At 54.2% G+C, this 19,947-nt stretch overlaps 1 protein-coding gene across 10 annotated transcripts in view; it reads left to right on the top strand.

Moving 5' to 3' along the window:
- PPFIA4 (PTPRF interacting protein alpha 4) overlaps positions 1–19,947 on the top strand; it is a 53,948-nt gene that overhangs the window by 18,820 nt on the left and 15,181 nt on the right. For 4 of the 10 annotated variants that reach the window (XR_011488744.1, XM_070470661.1, XM_070470669.1 and 1 more), the window contains 21 exons: positions 11–175; positions 523–597; positions 803–892; positions 1,435–1,626; positions 1,921–2,067; positions 2,313–2,447; positions 4,286–4,369; positions 6,907–7,038; positions 7,347–7,409; positions 8,305–8,396; positions 10,463–10,571; positions 12,088–12,296; positions 13,763–14,003; positions 14,452–14,487; positions 14,711–14,844; positions 15,147–15,313; positions 17,142–17,238; positions 17,731–17,812; positions 18,364–18,564; positions 19,236–19,298; positions 19,897–19,923. Coding sequence is in view for 9 of the 10 variants with exons in the window: in XM_070470661.1 (XP_070326762.1) it covers positions 11–175; positions 523–597; positions 803–892; positions 1,435–1,626; positions 1,921–2,067; positions 2,313–2,447; positions 4,286–4,369; positions 6,907–7,038; positions 7,347–7,409; positions 8,305–8,396; positions 10,463–10,571; positions 12,088–12,296; positions 13,763–14,003; positions 14,452–14,487; positions 14,711–14,844; positions 15,147–15,313; positions 17,142–17,238; positions 17,731–17,812; positions 18,364–18,564; positions 19,236–19,298; positions 19,897–19,923 (2,541 nt within the window). In the remaining variant the exon portion in view is untranslated. The remainder of the gene's footprint in view (positions 1–10; positions 176–522; positions 598–802; positions 893–1,434; positions 1,627–1,920; positions 2,068–2,312; positions 2,448–4,285; positions 4,370–6,906; positions 7,039–7,346; positions 7,410–8,304; positions 8,397–10,462; positions 10,572–12,087; positions 12,297–13,762; positions 14,004–14,451; positions 14,488–14,710; positions 14,845–15,146; positions 15,314–17,141; positions 17,239–17,730; positions 17,813–18,363; positions 18,565–19,235; positions 19,299–19,896; positions 19,924–19,947) is intronic. The other 6 variants (XM_070470662.1, XM_070470664.1, XM_070470663.1 and 3 more) reach the window with 6 other exon arrangements.

Raw genomic sequence — 19,947 nt, 5'->3', positions numbered from 1 at the left:
TCTCTGCCAGTTGCTTCTGGAACATCTGGAGTGCCTGGTGTCCCGCCATGAGCGGTCACTGAGGATGACTGTGGTGAAGCGTCAGGCTCAGTCACCATCAGGGGTTTCCAGCGAGGTGGAGGTGCTGAAGGCTCTCAAGTCACTGTTTGAGCACCACAAGGCCCTGGATGAGAAGGTACCTAGGCTAGCCGACAGCCTGCATCCACCCCCAGTGCAACCATGGATACAATACAGTACAGTCCAGTCCACCCCGAGTCTCTTCCCTGGAGCCTCCATTCATCCCTTCTCTGAGATTTCTGTATCCTGTGTTCAGGGAAAACTGCCTTCTAGCTTCCTAACTGGCTTAGTCCTACCATTAGTCCAATTTACAGGTCCTCCTATTAGGTGCCCTCTCAGAAATTTGCCTCTTGGTAGGTCTTTCTCTTTGCCTCATGCTCAGTGACGACAGACCAAGCCCTGGCTTCTCCAGCTTGAGTCCAGAGGGTCCCTGTTTCTTTCTCCACCTCCCCTTACCTTGGGCAGGTGCGAGAGCGGCTCCGGGCGGCCCTCGAGAGAGTGACCACTTTGGAAGAGCAGCTGGCGTGTGCCCACCAGCAGGTGAGCTGCTTTCCCTCTTTCCATCTGGAAGCCACGGCTGGGTTACACCTGTTCCCAACTCCGGTCCCCATCAGACTTTCCCCTCCTGTCTTGGCTGGAGCTTATTAGCTAACAGGAGGCATCTCTCTCTGGGAGGTGGGGCATTTGGAAGGTCTAGAAGGTTCTCTTCTCTTTGACTCACTGCCCTGGGGACTGCGCCCTATAGGTGTCTTCCCTACAGCAGGGGGCAGGGATTCGGGATGGAGTGGCCGAAGAAGAGGGGACTGTGGAGCTGGGACCAAAAGGCCTGTGGAAGGTGGGTCATGGGGAGCTGCACAGAGCGGGTGCATCTTACCCCAGCCAGGGGGTGTGGGCCCTGCCCTGCCTTCGTGCATTAGAGCGACTGCTTGAATTAAATTTGGAGCTTTCTCCAAGGTTACCATCTCTCTTTCCTTCTTCCCCTTACCCCATCTGCAAAGAAATCTGCAGGTTTTTCTTTTAGTGCCCAGTATGTACACTGGTAAGCATGTAACTGAATTGTTAGGAGCCATCTATCTAAGAGATCACTTCTCTTTCTGAGCCTCTGTTCCCCTAGTCATGGCCCTCTCTAGGTTACAAGAGACTGAAATAGCAGGTAAAACTGGAAATGATCGCTTTTCAAGAGAGACAGAGGAGAGTGAGGGTGTTTGATTGTTGTTTGGTGTGAAGTCCTGGAGCTCAGAGGATGAAGGGTGTTCCTGGATGTGTGCTCTAGAGCTGGGGCAGAGCTGTGGCCTGCACTGTCCCTCTGCCCCCTCCCCGGGGGCAGGGCAGGGAGGGGGTGCCTGACGGCTGACTGAGAGCTCCCTGTCTTTGGAGGAGGATGTGGGCCAGGTTGAGGAGCTGCAGGAGCTTCTGGAGAAGCAGAACTTTGAGTTGAGCCAGGCCCGGGAGCGACTGGTCACCCTGACAGCAACTGTGGCTGAACTGGAGGAGGACCTGGGCACAGCCCGCCGGGACCTCCTCAAGTCGGAGGAGCTAAGCAGCAAACAACAGCGGGACCTCCGGGAAGTGAGCAGGGGCCTGGGCCTGACGTTGTCTTTCTGGGTGCGGGCCTTTGATACTTAGGAAACCGGCTGTTGGATGTCCTGGGTATTGAGGGAAAGCCAAGCGAGGGCTGAGGAGTGTGAGACTGAACACCTGGGGGTCCAGTGTGGGAAGGGGCAGTGGGGAGGGACGGGTCTGGGTCAGAAACTGGTAGGGGAGTGTGGAAGAGACACAGCCATCCTGGTGCGGAGGCACAGACAGGGTGGGGGTGGGAAGAAGCTGATGGCCTTCCCCAGCACCCTCTCCCCTCCTGCTCAGGCTCTAGCCCAGAAGGAGGACATGGAGGAGCGGATCACCACCCTGGAGAAGCGCTACCTGGCTGCTCAGCGTGAGGCTGCGTCAATCCATGACCTCAACGACAAACTGGAGAACGAGCTGGCCAATAAGGAATCCTTGCATCGCCAGGTAACGCCTGCATTTGGGGTTCGGGGGCACCCTGGAGGTCCTGATGATCATCCTTGACCCTCGTCTTGGTGGCCCAAGAGCCTGTGAAGTGCAGCAGCCCACCTTGGGAGAGGGGAGTCAGGGGTCTTTGGGTAACCAGGAACCAAGATGACCCCTGGCCTGCCACCTGCTCTCTCCCGAAGCAGGGGGTGGCGGACACTTCAGTGCTCTCTCTTGACTGTCCTTCCCACCCCTCACTCTGCTAGTGTGAGGAGAAAGCCCGATATCTGCAGGAGCTACTGGAGGTAGCCGAGCAGAAACTTCAGCAGACAATGCGCAAAGCCGAGACGCTGCCAGAGGTGGAGGCCGAGCTGGCCCAAAGAGTTGCGGCCCTCACCAAGGCAAGTGGACCACGGGCCTGGGAATCTGCCTCTGATTGCTGCTGCTTGAGGTCTCCTGGAGCCAGGCAGTGGGTGGAGAAACTAGGAGGCATGATGGGCTGGGGCCAGGAAGCTGCTGCTCATTGCACGACTCCAGGAAACACACTTTCTTGTCTCTGTGAGATGGAAGAGTAACCCCTGCCCGTATCACTCCACAGGGATGTGAGTCCCATGAGGGCAGATGGAAGAGTACTTTAAGAAGTAGAAGAAACTGTCAGTGCAAAGTATTTTTACTATTATTTATACCATTGTGATTAATAGTAAGACTTCCTTTTGGGGGAATCTGAAGTGGAAAACATAGGACTTTCATTTCTGGAAAGGTGAAATTTGAGAGGAGATATGATCAGAGTTTATACATCTCTGAAGGGGGTGGCAGTTTAGGCTAAGCATTTTATTTTTTGTCATTGAAGCATTCTAGATATTGGGGCCACCTCTAGCTGTTTGAAGGCTACAACTTTTGGACAAATGAAAGGGAATATAATTTTACCCAAAGGATAGTTAACTTTATGGAGGTGTATGGCTGAAAACATCCTAGGTCTGGAAGAGCTGTGTAAATGCATGGACATGTGGTGGCTTAATCAGGAGAATTTAGGACTGTTTACAGTGGGAGAGACTTTCAGGGGTGCCCCATGTAGGATCACCATAGCCACCCCATCAAGCATTGAAGAGCAGGAAACCAATATTTAGTAAGCATCAGACCCTAGACCTCTGAAGGTGAGAGGCTGGCCATTGTGCCAGTGTGGCAGCTTGGGAGCTCTGCAGATTGACCCTCCAGCCTGGCTGTGCCTCATACATGCAGATGTATGTACCAGATGTACTTCTGCCACTGACTGGCTCTGTGATCTGGGAAAAGTCACTCCCTCCCTAATTGGGTGCCTGTGTCATTATCTCTGTGATGAAGTCATCATCTCTGTAATGATGGGGTTGAACTTGGTGATCTCTAAGGCTTTCAGGAATCATCCCCTAGGAATGAAGAACAGAGTTTAAAGTCCAGCAGAAGATATTATGTGTGCGATGCTGAACAGTCAGGTTTCATCACTCCCAAAACTGACCAGAAGGGCGGGACCAAAGTGATTAATGTGTTCAGGAAGTTATAGTAGAAGGACTTTTAGGAGGGCTTTCCTGACTATAAGATGTGTAATAATCTGGAATACCTTGTCAAAAGAGACAGTGGGGTCCCCGTCTTTGACGATGCATGAACAGAAGGGGAGACCACTCTACCAGGGCCAGTTTAACAGCAAAAGTAATCACCATGGCTAGCATTTGTTGAGCGCTCATTGAGTCTTAAGTGTTTACCATGGATTATGACCTTTGGTCCTTGCAAAAGGCATAGGTGCTATCATCACAAGAGAGGAGACAAAGGCTCACAGAGGTTCAGTAACTTGCCGAACGGCACACAGCTGGGACGGCAAGGAGCCAGGATTTGAACTCTGGCTGGAGTCCGTGCTCCTATCTAGAGGCACAGAGATTTATGGTAGCTCATACTTTCAAGTGGCATTCTTTCTGGAAGCATGAGAATTTACAGTCTCTTGAGCTGCCAGCTCTGAGATAGTTCAAGGTTTGCCCTGAGCAGGAAGGAGGAGGTGTGGGTGGGGGAATCTGGCAGGGGTTGGGGTACCTGGGAAGAATGGCAGTGGTGGGGACAAAATGCTCTGGGATGGTAAGTGGAGAGCTTGGCTTCATTTTTCCCTGAGGCCCTAATTCCCAAAGATTCCTCTGGCACCTGGGAGCATGGGATCCAAGGTCTGAGCAGGAGGAAGGATGATCTACAAGCTGCACTGACCCATTCCTACCTCCAGGCTGAAGAGCGACATGGCAACATTGAGGAGCACCTCCAACAGCTGGAGGGACAGCTGGAGGAGAAGAACCAAGAGCTGGCGCGGGTGAGAGCACCAGACTGGACTCTTTGGTGCCCCTCTCTGCCCCACGGAGGTACCGCAGAATGGTCTGTAAACAGGGAAAGGAGGAGACTGGGAGCTGGGCAAGGACCTGGCTAGGACAAAGACAGAGCCATGGAGGAGCTGGGGGGCATGAGCAGGAGCGCTGGAGAGAGGGCCCCAGAAAATGGGAAAAGGAAGGGTGGGCTTGGAACCACCGTAGGAACAGGTGCTTCCCTGGGGCTGTGGAAGGAGAACCGCGGGGGCCTCTGAGGGGGCTGGGTCTGTGGAGGGAGGACCATTGGGGCCTGTGAGGGGGGCTGTGGAGGAGGACCGTGGGGGCCTGTGGTGAGGGGGGCTGTGGAGGAGGACCATGGGGGCCTGTGAGGGGGGCTGTGGAGGAGGACCATGGGGGCCTGTGAGGGGGGCTGTGGAGGGAGCACCGTGTGGGCCTGTGGTGAGGGGGGCTGTGGAGGAGGACCGTGGGGGCCTGTGAGGGGGGCTGTGGAGGAGGACCGTGGGGGCCTGTGAGGGGGGCCGTGGAGGAGGCCCGTGGGGGCCTGTGAGGGGGACTGTGGAGGAGGACCGTGGGGGCCTGTGAGGGGGGCTGTGGAGGAGGACCGTGGGGGCCTGTGAGGGGGGCTGTGGAGGGAGGACCGTGGGGGCCTGTGAGGGGGGCTGTGGAGGGAGGACCATGGGGCCCTGGTGAGGGGGGCTGTGGAGGGAGGACCGTGGGGGCCTGTGAGGGGGGCTGTGGAGGGAGGACCGTGGGGGCCTGTGATGGGGGCTGTGGAGGAGGACCGTGGGGGCCTGTGAGGGGGGCTGTGGAGGGAGGACCGTGGGGCCCTGTGAGGGGGGCTGTGGAGGGAGGACCGTGGGGCCCTGTGGTGAGGGGGGCTGTGGAGGGAGGACCGTGGGGGCCTGTGAGGGGGGCTGTGGAGGGAGGACCGTGGGGGCCTGTGAGGGGGGCTGTGGAGGGAGGACCGTGGGGGCCTGTGAGGGGGGCTGTGGAGGAGGACCGTGGGGGCCTGTGAGGGGGGCTGTGGAGGAGGACCATGGGGGCCTGTGAGGGGGGCTGTGGAGGGAGGACCGTGGGGGCCTGTGAGGGGGGCTGTGGAGGGAGGACCGTGGGGGCCTGTGAGGGGGGCTGTGGAGGGAGCACCGTGTGGGCCTGTGGTGAGGGGGGCTGTGGAGGAGGACCGTGGGGGCCTGTGAGGGGGGCTGTGGAGGAGGACCATGGGGGCCTGTGAGGGGGGCTGTGGAGGGAGGACCGTGGGGGCCTGTGAGGGGGGCTGTGGAGGGAGGACCGTGGGGGCCTGTGAGGGGGGGCTGTGGAGGAGGACCATGGGGGCCTGTGAGGGGGGCTGTGGAGGAGGACCATGGGGGCCTGTGAGGGGGGCTGTGGAGGGAGGACCATGGGGGCCTGTGAGGGGGGCTGTGGAGGGAGGACCGTGGGGGCCTGTGAGGGGGGCTGTGGAGGGAGGACCGTGGGGGCCTGTGAGGGGGGCTGTGGAGGGAGCACCGTGTGGGCCTGTGGTGAGGGGGGCTGTGGAGGAGGACCGTGGGGGCCTGTGAGGGGGGCTGTGGAGGAGGACCATGGGGGCCTGTGAGGGGGGCTGTGGAGGGAGGACCGTGGGGGCCTGTGAGGGGGGCTGTGGAGGGAGGACCGTGGGGGCCTGTGAGGGGGGCTGTGGAGGAGGACCGTGGGGGCCTGTGAGGGGGGCTGTGGAGGGAGCACCGTGTGGGCCTGTGGTGAGGGGGGCTGTGGAGGAGGACCGTGGGGGCCTGTGAGGGGGGCTGTGGAGGGAGGACCGGGGGGGCCTGTGAGGGGGGCTGTGGAGGGAGCACCGTGTGGGCCTGTGGTGAGGGGGGCTGTGGAGGAGGACCGTGGGGGCCTGTGAGGGGGGCTGTGGAGGAGGACCATGGGGGCCTGTGAGGGGGGCTGTGGAGGGAGGACCGTGGGGGCCTGTGAGGGGGGCTGTGGAGGGAGGACCGTGGGGGCCTGTGAGGGGGGCTGTGGAGGAGGACCATGGGGGCCTGTGAGGGGGGCTGTGGAGGAGGACCATGGGGGCCTGTGAGGGGGGCTGTGGAGGGAGGACCATGGGGGCCTGTGAGGGGGGCTGTGGAGGGAGGACCGTGGGGGCCTGTGAGGGGGGCTGTGGAGGGAGGACCGTGGGGGCCTGTGGTGAGGGGGGCTGTGGAGGGAGGACCGTGGGGGCCTGTGGTGAGGGGGGCTGTGGAGGGAGGACTGTGGGGCCCTGTGGTGAGGGGGGCTGTGGAGGAGGACTGTGGGGGCCTGTGGTGAGGGGGGCTGTGGAGGGAGGACTGTGGGGGCCTGTGAGGGGGGCTGTGGAGGGAGGACCGTGGGGGCCTGTGAGGGGGGCTGTGGAGGAGGACCGTGGGGGCCTGTGAGGGGGGATGTGGAGGGAGGAACATGGGGGCTGTGGTGAGAGGGGCTGTGGAGGGAGGACCATGGGGGCCTGTGAGGGGGGCTGTGGAGGGAGGACCGTGGGGGCCCTGTGGTGAGGGGGCTGTGTGTGCAGGTGCGCCAGCGGGAGAGGATGAACGAAGCCCACAACAAGCGGCTGTCAGACACGGTGGACAGGCTGCTGAGTGAGGCGAAAGAGCGCCTGCAGCTCCACCTCAGGGAGCGCATGGCAGCCCTGGAGGAGAAGGTGCTGTGAGCAGCGGTCTGGTGGGCAGGTTACTGGGAGGAGCAGAGCTGGTGGAAATGAGTGGGGGGACAAAGGCGTGGGAGGACCCAGGCGAACGGGTGGGGTGGGGCTGTGGCAGTGGGCTGTGGACCGGAGTGAAGTGAAAGAGCAGCTGGGGGCAAGGGGAGGGGGGCGGGCGCGCAAGGGGAGGGCGGACTGGAGAGCAGGCCGAGGGCAGCTGGTGCTGGGAGGGACGGCGTGGCCTGAGCTGGAGTCGGAGTCAGGGCGGGGAGAGGGAGGCTTCTTGGCTCACAGCTGTTCTCCCCCAGAACACCTTGATCCAAGAGCTGGAGACCTCCCAGCGGCAGATTGAAGAGCAGCACCATCACAAGGTACCCAGTTGCTGGCCAGCCCTGCCAGCCTGGGAGGGCTGAGCTTGCTGTGTGGAAAGAACACACCTGTGTTTCATGGAGCTGCTCTCAAACCCAGCACTGTGCTGGCCAGTTTGTTAGTCCATGTACACATGTTATCCCACTAATCCTCACTAAAGCCTGTCACAATGGATGCATCAGCGCCCACCTGTAAAGAAGAGACTGAGCCGTAACCTTAGGGCAGAGAGTGGGTAGCAGAGAGACAGGGCCCAGTGAAGGACTTGACAAAATGATTTGGTGGGGCTTCCCAGGTGGCACTAGTGGTAAAGAACCCACCTGCCAATGCAGGGGACACAAGAGACACAGGTTCAGTCCCTGGGTGAAGATCCCCTGAAGAAGGGCATCCCACTCCAGGATTCTTACCTGGAGAATCCTATGGACAAAGGAGCCTGCCAGGCTATAGTCCCTGTGGTTGCAAAGAGTTGGACATGACTGAAGCAATTGAGCATGCATGCACACAAACCTGGTGAAGCTCTTGCTTTCTGGTGGTCTGGAGAGGATTACCACTGTGTGTTCCCCAGCAATGTCCATGAGATCTGTGAGTTCACTGCGGATCCCTCTGCCATCCGGCCTTATGTGACATGCCTTGTCGGCAGGAAGGGCTCAGCAGATGTGTTCTGCTCAAGTCCTTCCAAACAGACCCCTCTTCTGGCCCTGACCTGCCAACCCTTCTACTCACTTTCCAGTTGGACCTCTTCTCTTCTGATGTCATCTGTGGTCTTGGTCATGGGCCCCTGGGTTTGGACTTTGTGGTGCATTCTTCTTCTTCTCCCCAACTCTGCTGTTCTCTGTGTCCTTTTATCCCATTTCTTCCCTTCCCTTCCCCCTACCCCTACTGTGTGTCTGCCTGGCACAGGGCCGCCTGTCTGAAGAGATTGAGAAACTGCGCCAAGAGGTGGACCAACTGAAGGGTCGAGGAGGACCATTTGTGGATGGCATCCACTCCAGGTACGCTCAGGAGGCCAGGCACGCTGGGACGGGGTCCTGGACAGACCTGCATAGACCCTGGGGAAGGAGACTTCCTCCCAACAAAAGGCGGCTCAGGACCTCAGGGTACTTCTCCTATTCAGGGTGGAACACTGAGGTTTAGAGAACTTGGTAAAGTCATCCAGCTTACTTGGGGCAGTTTAGAAGGGAGCACCTGTCCTCTGAGGGATGCTGAGAGGCAGTAAACCACAGCATGATCCTTCCTCACTGTCATGGAACACAGGGCATGATCCCTGCTTCTTTGACAGAGGGCATGCTGTTGAGAGGGGTCTACTGAATTACATGCCTACCTGTTTCCCACAGGGCCTGCTCATTGGAGTATCTGGTTCATTCTAGTTCTTTTGAGATAACTTACTTAGGGCTCTGAACATAATAATGCTTGAATTAGGCCCATGTTTTAGGGGACTTCTGGGTTTTTCTTCATATTTTCTGAAGCATTTGGTATTGAGCTCAGACGTCAAGCCTGCACTCAGTTCTCTGCCCAGAGAGGCAGGGTGACGATTGAGGAGACTGAAGTGGATGATGCTACTCAAGGTTCATGGCTTCTGGATATGTTCTGTACAAACCAAAATGTCTTAGATCAGAACTCATAAGGTTCCCTGTGGTCATGCTCTTGTTGTATCAGGGAAATAGGGATCAGTTTTTTTGAAGAGAGGTAAAAGTAAATGTGTGTATGTGTATGTGCAGAGGGGTAGCATAGAACATAAATTAGGAAAAGAGATGTTAAAGAGAAGCCTGTGGGTTTCTAGGGTGGTAGGCACTTGGGTATCAATTTCAAGTTTATTAGGAATTATTGCATAGGAATATGGAGAGAAGCATCTTCCCAGGTGGCACAGTGGGTAAAGAATCAGCCTGCCAGTGCAGGAGACGCAAGTTCGAGTCCTGGGTCTAGAAGATCCCCTTGAGAAAGAAATGGCAACCCAATCCAGTGTTCTTGCCTGGAAAATTCTATGGACAGTGGAGCCTGGTAGGCTCCAGTTGGACACGACTGAGCAACAGAGCACACGTGGAGAGAAGCAGAGAACAGAGACAGGAAATGGTAGTTGGAATTCCTCCTACTCCTGCTTTCCTGTAGGATGCTCAGAAGAGACCAACCCCCTACCCCAATCAAAGAGACATAGCCCGGAGTACACCAGGCTATTTGGCATTGCTTTCCATAGTGACTGAGAATTCTTGGCTTTGACTGTAGAAGTACTGACCCCATCACAGAGCTGGAACTGAGTTGCGGAGAAAAGTGGCGGTGGGGATAAGCAGGAACTCCCCTCTCCCTCCAGATACCTTGTGTAATCTGTTGTAAGCCCACCCTGTCCCTCTGCTCTGGGCTCTCTCGGGTTCTCAACTGGGAAGATTTAGGGAAGAAATGTCAGCAGAGGAGGCTCCAGATAGTCCAGAGGATCTTTACTGTGATCCTAAAATTTCAGGGTTTGGATAGACCCTTGGGGCAGTCAGAATGCTTTCTCTAGCCCATGTCTCCGATACATGGGCTAGAGAAGGGCCTTTTGAAGTTTTGTGGGGATAGGAAATATGCCTGGCTTGAATTTTGGCCAGGGACTCAGTCCAGAGGAAGACCAGAGGAAATTTCTGGGGAGAAGACCAAGAAACAAAGACTCTCAGAGTTAAAAGGACTTTTAGAGATCATCCCTTCCAACTCTCTTGGTGCCATAAACACTCCCACACCATTCTTGTCAGATGGCCAGAGAGCCTCCACCTGAATACCTCTCTGATCGGGAGCTTAGCTTTTTTAAAGCCACCAGTTGCATCATAAGCCAACTCTCACTGTTTGACGGTTCTTCTTGTATTAATTGAAAAGCTACCTGCCTAGAACTTACTCACCTGGGTCATTCTCATTCCTGAAGCACCAGAGAATAAACCTAATCTCTTGCTTACATGGAAACCCTTAAATCATTTACAAAGGTCAGGTCCTTCTCTTCTCCAAGCTGAAGATCCCTTAGCTCTTTGGGGCCAGTGGGTGTGAGCTGGGGCTGTCAGGCCTCAGGGCTCACCTTCTCCCCCATCCACCACTCAAGGGCGTACACGGGCAGTACGACGGATGTGCGGTTCTCCCTGAGCACAGCTGCCCACGCATCCCAAGGTCTGCATCGTTGTTACTCAGCACGGCGGGAACAATCTGCCAAGGTGAGGGGGTGGAGGGGTGAGTGCGGATGGGTCTCCCCAGGGGAATTTGGGGTCAGTTCAGCCACGTGTCTGGCTTTGGTTTCACAGACAGCTGGTGTGTGGTGCACATCCTCCCCCTACCCTCCCCCATGTCAGTGACAGCTGCAGCCTCGGGGTTAGGGCCATCATCAGCTACAACAGCTGTGTTTCGCCTTGACCTCCTGATGGGCAAGAGGTAGGGGCTGGTGGGTGGCCAGCCAGTCCCTGAGGCCCCGCTGAAGCCTGTGCACATGTGCCTGGGTGCTTTAGTGATGCGGGTGGGGGAAGTAGGGCCAAGATGGAATTGGCAAGCTCTCTGAAACAAAAGCTGTGATTTATGGGGGAGGTGAGGGAGGGATAACAGGTTAACTGACCCTTGGGATGGTTCCTGCAATTTCCTGAGAAGCATGTAGTTTCTGTGGGGTCTGCCTAGGAAGCTGAGAGGAAACAGGAAAGATTAGGGGCAGAAAAGGACTGACTTCAGTCTTTGGGGGAAGTCTGACTCCTTCCTAGCCCCATAATTGTTAACCATGCTCTGTCTTAAACAGAGGTCCCCTCCATGCTCTAGGGTGCTATGCTATAGAGGTAGAGAAGGAGGGAACTCCTATCTGATGGGGGAAGATTCATCTCCGCCCTTAGGGAAACCCCTAAGGCGGGGAGTTGACTTCTGAAATCATCTCTTTTTCTCTCTCCCCTCTCTCCTTGTCCTCCTTCTGTTTATAACAACACAGCAGCTGCCCAGGAGCTCAGTCTAAAGGCTACAGGAGTGAGAAGAAAGCCCTGGGGGGTTTGGGACAGAGAAGATAGGGTTAGAGATGGGCTCTTCCCTTTTCCTCCCCTGATCTCACTCTCCCAGCCCAGTTCTGTGCTCTTTGCACTTCTAGGCCTTTGTGTACCAAAGAGGTTTTTAGGACAATTTCTGGGAAGCTGCCTCCTCTGAGGGTTGACCAGAGGGTTCTGTAATGTGCTGAAAGTCTGTGAGACACAAGACAGTCAGGCCAGCTTGGTTTTCCCTTGTTCCCTTTACCTTTTGTGTGCATAGAAATGGATAGACTTTACATAATACTTACTTGGTGCCAGATACTGTGCTAAGTGCCTTACATGCATTTCCTAATTTAATCCTCAGAGCTAACTATGAAGTAGATACTGTTCCCACTTTACAGATGAAGAAACTGAGGCACAGAGAGGTTAAACAGCTCTTTCATAGCTGGGACTTGGTGGAGCCAGCATTCAAAGCAAGGCAGTTTCTGGAATCTGTTCCTAACTATTCTGCTGTATGCCTCCTTGAGTTTGGGTAGTGTTTCTTAGACTTTAACATACAAGTAAGTTATCCAGGAATTTTGTTAAAATGCAGATTCTGAATTAGTAGGTCTGGGATGGTACCTGAGATTTAGCGTTTCTAACAACCTCCCGGGAGATGTCAGTGCTGCTGCTGTAGGTGGGGAGGGTCCTGCTCCTCGGGTGCATCTTACCCATCTCTCTATCCTTCTCTGCTAAGGACTGGGAGCCATCTCCACCGCCTGAGGTGCTGGTCCCGACAGCCACCCCTGCCTTTGACAGTGACCGTGAAATCTCTGATGTGGATGAGGATGAACCAGGGGGCCTGGTGGGCTCCATGGATGCTGTCTCCCCCAGCAGCCACTCAGACGCCCAGACCCTGGCCATGATGCTGCAGGAGCAGCTGGATGCTATCAATGAGGAGATCAGGTTAGGGCAGGGGTGGAGGGCCTGGGAGGTTCCTTGAGGGACAGAGGCTCTTTGTGTTTGGGCACTGCAGGAGAGGTGCTATATGTGTTTGCCTCTCTCTCACAACTGCACCTTGAGTGCCACAGTCTGGGGGCCCTGTGTGGGGATCAGGCAAGGTTCTGGCACAGTGCTGATGGAGAGGGGCAGGACCTCAGATTGACTTCTCAGGCTCCATTTTTCCTCCCAGGTCTTTGGAGGCTGTGTTCCTGACCTCCTACAGCTAAACACAATCACTAAAAGTGTAGTTCCCACATACTGAGGCCAACTCAGGGTGAGAACTTTTGTCAGTCTTATCACAGTCACTGGAGGAGACAGCATTATTTCCATTTTACAGACAAGGAAACAAATCAGACAGATTAAACGATCTGCCCAAGGCAGTGCAGTAAGTGGCAGAGCCAGGATTCAAAATTTTCTAAACTCAGTGCACTGTGTCATGCCTTCCATCCCTAATGAAGCATCAGACAGAAACCAGTGGCAGGGAATGTTATCAAGATCTGCACTTTACTCCATTTTTATAGAGAGTTGATTAATGTTTGTGACAAACGGCAAGGGAAAATCCAAAGCAGAGAACACCAGAGCTTTACAGGGCTGGAGGGGTCACCTGGTTCAGTGGTTCCCACACTTTTGGAGTTTGCAGACAAGCTACAAAGAAAATACTACACAGACACACACACACACACACACACACACACACACAAGGGTACTAACATAGGACTGCCCACTTTCATTCTGCAAAATGAAACAGTAAAGATAATTACCATTTCCTATCATAGCCATTCTATCAAAGAAATGATATTTTAACATCCCTAAAGTTGGAAAGATATGCTCTGAGAATAAAGATAGGTCCTGCTTCTAGAGGATAGCTGACATCGTTATATTTGTGTGTGTGTGTGTGTGTGTGTGTGTGTGAGTGTGTGTACACACATTTCTCTCTGAGTGCCTCTCCCATACACATTACATTATCACTATTATTCTAATTTTTCCGTGGAACAGGGACATTCCATCAGGGATCAGCACCAATTAAAGGTTCTGTGTTTGAGAACTACTGACTTAGACCATTCCTGACGTTGGGTATATTGGGAAACTGAGGCCCTATAGATAGTGGTAGGTCAAGCATTCTGACTTTCCAGAAGGTTTATATACCACTGATTGACTTGCCTCCTTTCCTAGCAACTGCTTTTGTTAAACTAGGGAGTTTTGTTACATTAGGCTGGTTAACCAGACAGAAAATTGCTAAGCTGTAGTGGGATAGAACCAGCTATGCCCACAAGGCCTTGTATGTCCCTGCAATGCCCCCGAACACTGGGATACACCTGAGCATCGCCTTCTACCCAGGGTCACTGGTGGTGACTCAGGCAGTGCCCACACGTGCCTCCTGCTGGTCCTCCCTGGGCTAACGGTGAGGCCTGATTTTGCCTACCTCCCAGGATGATCCAGCAAGAGAAGGAGTCCACAGAGCTCCGTGCTGAGGAGCTGGAAACTCGAGTGACTAGTGGCAGCATGGAGGCCCTAGACCTGACCCAGCTGCACAAACGAGGTTCCATCCCCACCTCTCTGACTGCCTTGTCCCTGGCCAGCGCATCCCCTCCACTCAGCGGCCGTGCCACACCTAAGCTTACCTCCCGCAGTGCTGCCCAGGACCTGGACCGAATGGGGGTCATGACCTTGGTGAGAGACTCGGGGCAGTTGATGAACAACCTTGTCATCACTAGGCTCTGCTTCAGGGTTGACCGAGGGGAGTTGACTGCAGGGCTCACTCTCGGCTGGGTCAAAGCATTTTCTTCTTATGATGTGTATAGACCGTGGCATGCCAGGCCACCAGCACGTCCTTCTGGGTTTGGAAAGAGCTACATAGTTTCTTTCTTGCCCTCTCCCCTTGGATAATGCTTAGGAAACTCACCCAGTGCCCACACGTCTTTCTCTCTTTCAGAGGAAGCCCTGATTTATTTTTTTTCAAGACAGTTTTTATTGGTTTGTTTTGCTGTGATATTCTCTTCAGGCCTGTATAAGGCACTGAGTTCTATCTTCTCATGCTAAGACCACTGGGTTTCCCTTAGAGTAGACGTTCAAGCGTCCAAAAGGTGAGTCCAAGCTCACCCTTCACTCTCTCTTCCAGCCCAGTGACTTAAGAAAGCATAGGAGGAAGCTGCTGGTGAGTGCTGCCTGATGACCCAGGTACTAACAGGGTATCTGTTAATTTTCCCCCACATTTCCCTTTCGACTTCTCCCCCCTGGGCCCTTGAGTCTGAGTCTGAACTCTGAGAGGCACTGGGGCCTCCCCTCTGCCGGGTTCCACGCCCCTCTGCCTGTCTGGGCTGGGTCAGCAGGCCCCCAATCTCTCCCTCTACCCCCTGACGGCTCCACTGTCTGTTCAGTCACCAGTGTCTTGGGAAGAGAACCGAGAGGATAAAGCCACCATAAAATGTGAGACTTCTCCTCCTTCCTCACCCAGGACACTGCAGCTAGAAAAGCTTGGCCACCCAGCCCTGAGCCAGGAAGAAGGCAAGAGGTAAATGGAGCAGACCACATCTCAAGCCTCTCCATCCCCAAGTTTATCTTGTCCCTCTCTCTGCCTCTGAACAGGCTGAGTCTCACCTGTCCCAGGTGTCTGAACATCTCACTTCTCTTTGAAACGCCATGAGAGAAGGATATTTCCATGTGTCTTTTGGTCCCGAGCTCTGATCATACCCCCTTGCCCTTTCAATTCTGACACTTACTGTAAGTTCTTCCTGAAGTCTAGCTCCCATCTCTCATGCTGTAATTTAAGCATATTTCTTTCCATCCCACCCCATCCTGGCTGTCATCCTGTAGTGCTTTGGAGGATCCAGGCAGCAACCCCAGCAGCAGCAACAGCAGCCAGGACTCCTTGCACAAGGGTGCCAAGCGCAAGGGCATCAAATCATCCATCGGCCGCCTGTTTGGGAAGAAGGAGAAAGGCAGGCTGATCCAGCCGAGCCGGGATGGACCCACAGGCCATGGTCTCTGTCTAATCCTAGTAAATGGGTGTGAGAAGGGGAGAAGCAGGAGGGTGTCCTTGGATCCAGACTTCTCTGCCAGGGACCAGGGGGCAGAAGCCACAGACACCGAGATTCCACTCAAGAGAAGCAGCTTTCTGTCAGAGCTGTTTCACAGCTGGAAGGGCTGCTTCATGAGGTGGTAGTTCCTGCCATGAGAAGTGCCAGGCATCAGATGGATGGCTGGGTATTTGGTGTACTGTAGAAGGGCTTCCTGTATCAAGTGTGAGGTTGGGCCTCTGAGGTTTCTTCCAGTTTGGAGGTTTTCTAGTGTACTGTGCTCAGGACCTTCAGGAGAAATTTCTTGGATTTTTTTTTCCCTAGGAGAGTCACTTGTTAATTCCTAAGATATCTTGCCTCCAAGACTCAAAATATCATAATGCCTAATCATAACTTTGTAGACACTGTAGTCAAGTAAGTACTTGGGCAAGGGTAGCATTATTAACACCTCTATGATAATATAAAGTTCCAGTGTGTGCTTGGCATGCAGTAGGTACACAGTAAATGTTAGCTGCCTTCCTGCCCCTTCCACTGTCCTTCTTTCCTTTCTTCCTTTCCCTCCCTTCCTCCTTTCATTGCCCTCATCTATTCAGTTATTTGCTCAACAGACATTTATTAACTACTGTAGTAAGCAAGGCTTCATAGTAGGTATCAGAGCAGTAGTCATTCCTTCAAGGAGTTCAGTTTCTAATGAAAAAGAAAAAATAAAGAGATGATTCCAAAATAATATTAAGATAGCAATATGCTGTGGGTGCTTCTGGAACTCAGAGGTCAGTTATGGAGCAGTAGGAGTGACGGGAGTGGGTAACTGCTGGGTAACACCTGGGAAGAAGCTTGAAGGCTAAGTGGGAATTAGCCAAGAAGCAGCATTTGTGTGTGTGGGGGGGGTGGGTCTGAGAAAGACAAAGATGCGTGGGTATGAGGGTTTTGTACATAGCTGAATCTTTTCAGAGTGGGGAGGGAAGGGTGTGGGAGAAATGGAAGAGGTGGGTTTAGACCCTGGGCAGGGGCTAGCTCATAAGGGCCTTGCAAAATACATTATAGAGCCAGCCACAGATGGGAGGGGCCAGGGCTGAGAAGGTCTGGCAGTGCAAGAGGCATCTTGTGTTGAAGCCTTATAATTTCCTATGTTCCCCACACCATGTTGGCACCTAAACCTAAAACAGCATTGCAGATTGATTTCTGGATTACCCTCTGCCCCCTCTATACTTGTGAGAAGTGACTGGGACTTAAATGAATTCTACAATGCTGCCCCTGCCATGAACTCTGGCATTAGTTCAGGAGGTCCTTAACAGAAGACAACAGAGCCATGCATGTTCCATTTTGTGATTTGTGCAAGTGAGTGGCCCTGAGAGAGGGGCCCAGACACATATCTCTGAGCATGCCTGTTTCCCCACCCCAGCCCAGGCCAGGCTAATCCTGGCTGAGCTCAAAGCCCACTCTGGCTGTCCGAGTTTCCTTTGCAGCTTGGTTTGGAGGAGGGACAAGTTCTGCTAGGATTCTGCTGCTGTTAGGGTGGAACAACTTCTAACCATCTGGCTGGAAAACACTTCCAGAGTTGAGGCCCCCAGGGGAAGGCTCTTTGGGCTCGGGGTGACCCACTTGATGCCACCATGGGACCGCTGGGTTGTAGGGATGTTGTGTGGAGGCTCCAGGAAGAATGGGTGGTCCCCTCAGGCCCGTGAGCTCTCCTGTGCTGAGGTGCCTCCTGCTGGTCTGCTCTCCAGTCCTGACCCAGGCCTTGGGAGGAGAAGCAGAGGACCTAGCTGATACGCCATCTCTTCCATTCTAGTTGTACTACTAACAGACTCTGAGCTCGGTCTGCAGGAGCCCATGGTGCCTGCCAAGCTGGGAACCCAGGCAGAAAAGGACCGGAGGCTGAAGAAGAAGTAAGAACCACAGGCTAGGCTCTGCCAGGGTGGGGTCCAGCCCTTCACTCACTGTCGTCCCCTAGGACTGCCATGGGACTGAGCTCAGGCAGTCAGAGCCCAGCAAGGCCCCTTATGAACTGAGTTGGCCTGGTCTAAGTGAGGGCTGGGAGATTGTTGTTAGGATGACCTGAGCAAGGAGACAACGGTGCTTTGGGAGAAGGAGACAAGTGTGCTACGACCCAGCACCTGGGATCTCTGACAGAACAGACTAAAATATCTGTGTTTCAGGCCATGTGCAAACAAACTGAAAGCCCTCACCTCTAGGAATGGAGAGGTGTTGCTCCTCATGTCTTCCTGTTACGCTGTTTCAGCCATAGAGCAAAGGTGGCAGTCCTGTGGTGGGGAGCTGGGGTAATGGGAGTCCACATCTTGGCAGAACCCATGGTCCCTGAGAGTAAGCATGGTTGAGAAAGAAAAGACTAGTGAGTCTGTTGTTGTTCTTCCTGAAAGACACCAGCTGCTTGAAGATGCCCGGAGAAAAGGAATGTCCTTTGCCCAGTGGGACGGCCCTACTGTGGTCTCCTGGCTAGAGGTAAACCTGGGCAAAGGGAGTCCAAGTCTATTCGGGTCTGGTGGGAAGGATGCGTGGGAAAGGACAAGGACTCCTTAGGCACAGGGGTGGTATTTCTAAAATTTTCCCAGCATGTTTCTCCCCTGCCAAGTGCACAGTGCCATATCTTGCACTTAGCCAACACTCCTGTCCCCAAACATACACACCTGTTACTTTGGAGGACATAATGGATGTTATATTCTGATGTCTCTCAGGTGGCTAAGTCTGGGAATTAATCATCACTGAGCCATAAGACTTTCACAGGTGGTTTCACTTTTCCTATAGCTATCCCCAGGAGCTGATCACCCATGCAGTGTTGATAAAACCCCTTCACCTTCCCAGGCTTCAGAGTTTTCACCTGTAAAATGAGAAAAAGCATTTGGTGATGGTCATCTCCACACGTCTAAATTCCTCTGCTCTACATTTGCTATTCTGGGACCATGGATGAGGCCTGACCATTGCCTCTCAGTATTGAGTGAAGCCCAGATCTCGGGGAAGGGGCTGAATTTACTTTCTGTGCCTCATATCTGCAGCTCTGGGTGGGGATGCCTGCTTGGTATGTGGCAGCCTGCCGGGCCAACGTCAAGAGTGGCGCCATCATGTCAGCCCTATCGGACACAGAGATCCAGCGAGAAATTGGCATCAGCAATGCCCTGCACCGGCTCAAGCTCCGGCTGGCCATTCAGGAGATGGTGTCGCTGACCAGCCCCTCTGCCCCGCCCACCTCCAGGACTGTGAGTGGCCTCTCCCTCACCTAGAATATTTTCAGAAGCCCCAGAATAGTGTCTGCAAAGTTTCCCATGGGTCATTGGGAAGATGGTAGCATTGAGTCCTGCCCCTTACTTCCTGTCCCCACAGAGGGTCCCACCTGCCCTCCAAGAGGTGGTAGCACTGATTCAGCAGGATCTCAGTAGGTCTAATTTGCTGTCTCCCACATATCACCCATGAGCTCCATCTCCCCAATTCTTCCTCTGCCAGTAATTCTAGATCTTTGGGCAGAGTTTGCAAACAGGGCCTTTGTGGGAAGCAGAGGGAATAGGGCATTTGTAAATTCTGGCACTCCAACCTTTCCAGAAGAATGTAAACTTCTCCACAGAGGCCCAGATGAAATCTTTCACTGTGGTCCATCTCTGTGATTGGGTCAGTCCATATACAAGATTCACACCATTTATTCATATTCATTCAGAAAACATTTGCTGAATACTTCTATGTGCCAGACACTGTGCTAAGCAGTGCAGACACGGTGATAAAAGAGAGCTGCTCAGAGCCAGACTGCAGAATTCTGGGCTGGGCCTGTGGTAGGACCTGGGGAAGGCAGTTCTGTCCTTGTCCTTGGTGCTCTCAGCCTAATGGGGAGACTAGACACCCCTACACAGGACCAGCTAGGTTTCTTCTCTGCCTGCAGTCTTCTGGGAATGTCTGGGTCACCCATGAAGAGATGGAAACTCTGGCAACATCCACTAAAACAGTGAGTCAGGCCTTGGGTCCTGGGTCTGGGGTTAGGACTGATGACTTGCATGAGGATGAGGGGAAGGTTATAGGAAGTCAAAGGCAGTTGCAGCTGATAGAACCCCCTGAGGTTGTATTGAAAGATTGGGATCCCTGATGTTTGATGGAGTTCTGCTCTCAGAGTGGTGGGTTGGTGGGAAAGAAGCAAGAATGGGAACAGTTCCTGGGGGTGGGGGTGCATCCCAGGGGGCTCACAGGCTCACGCTAGGCTCCTGATGTACTGCAGAGAAGAGGAAGGCTTGGTAGCATCTTGCCCCACTACAGGCATGAAGCCAGTCTTTGCCCTTGCACTGGATCCTTGGGAGGAACAGGGAGGGTGATGAGGACCTGGGAACATGGCTGGCTGTGATTCTGCCACACACACATTTGACCCCCTTTCACTGCAAACACAGGCATTGCACCAGCCTTCTGTGCTGAAACTATCCCAGCAAGCTTTCCCTAGTCACCCATCCCGCTGCTGGGGTGTCTGCTCTTTCTTCCTGATGGGGCTGTGGGTGGAGGCTGCCAGGTTTCCTGACTTTGCCTGTTTCCCCCTGACATGCTGCACTGGTTCCCAGGACAGTGAGGAGGGAAGCTGGGCTCAGGTAAGACCCTGTCCCCTCATTCAG

The sequence above is a fragment of the Odocoileus virginianus genome, chromosome 7 (genome assembly GCF_023699985.2).
Source record: "Odocoileus virginianus isolate 20LAN1187 ecotype Illinois chromosome 7, Ovbor_1.2, whole genome shotgun sequence".
NCBI lineage: Eukaryota > Metazoa > Chordata > Mammalia > Artiodactyla > Cervidae > Odocoileus > Odocoileus virginianus.
The sequence above is the reverse complement of the archived record's forward strand: the minus strand, read 5'-3'. Positions and strand labels throughout refer to the sequence as shown.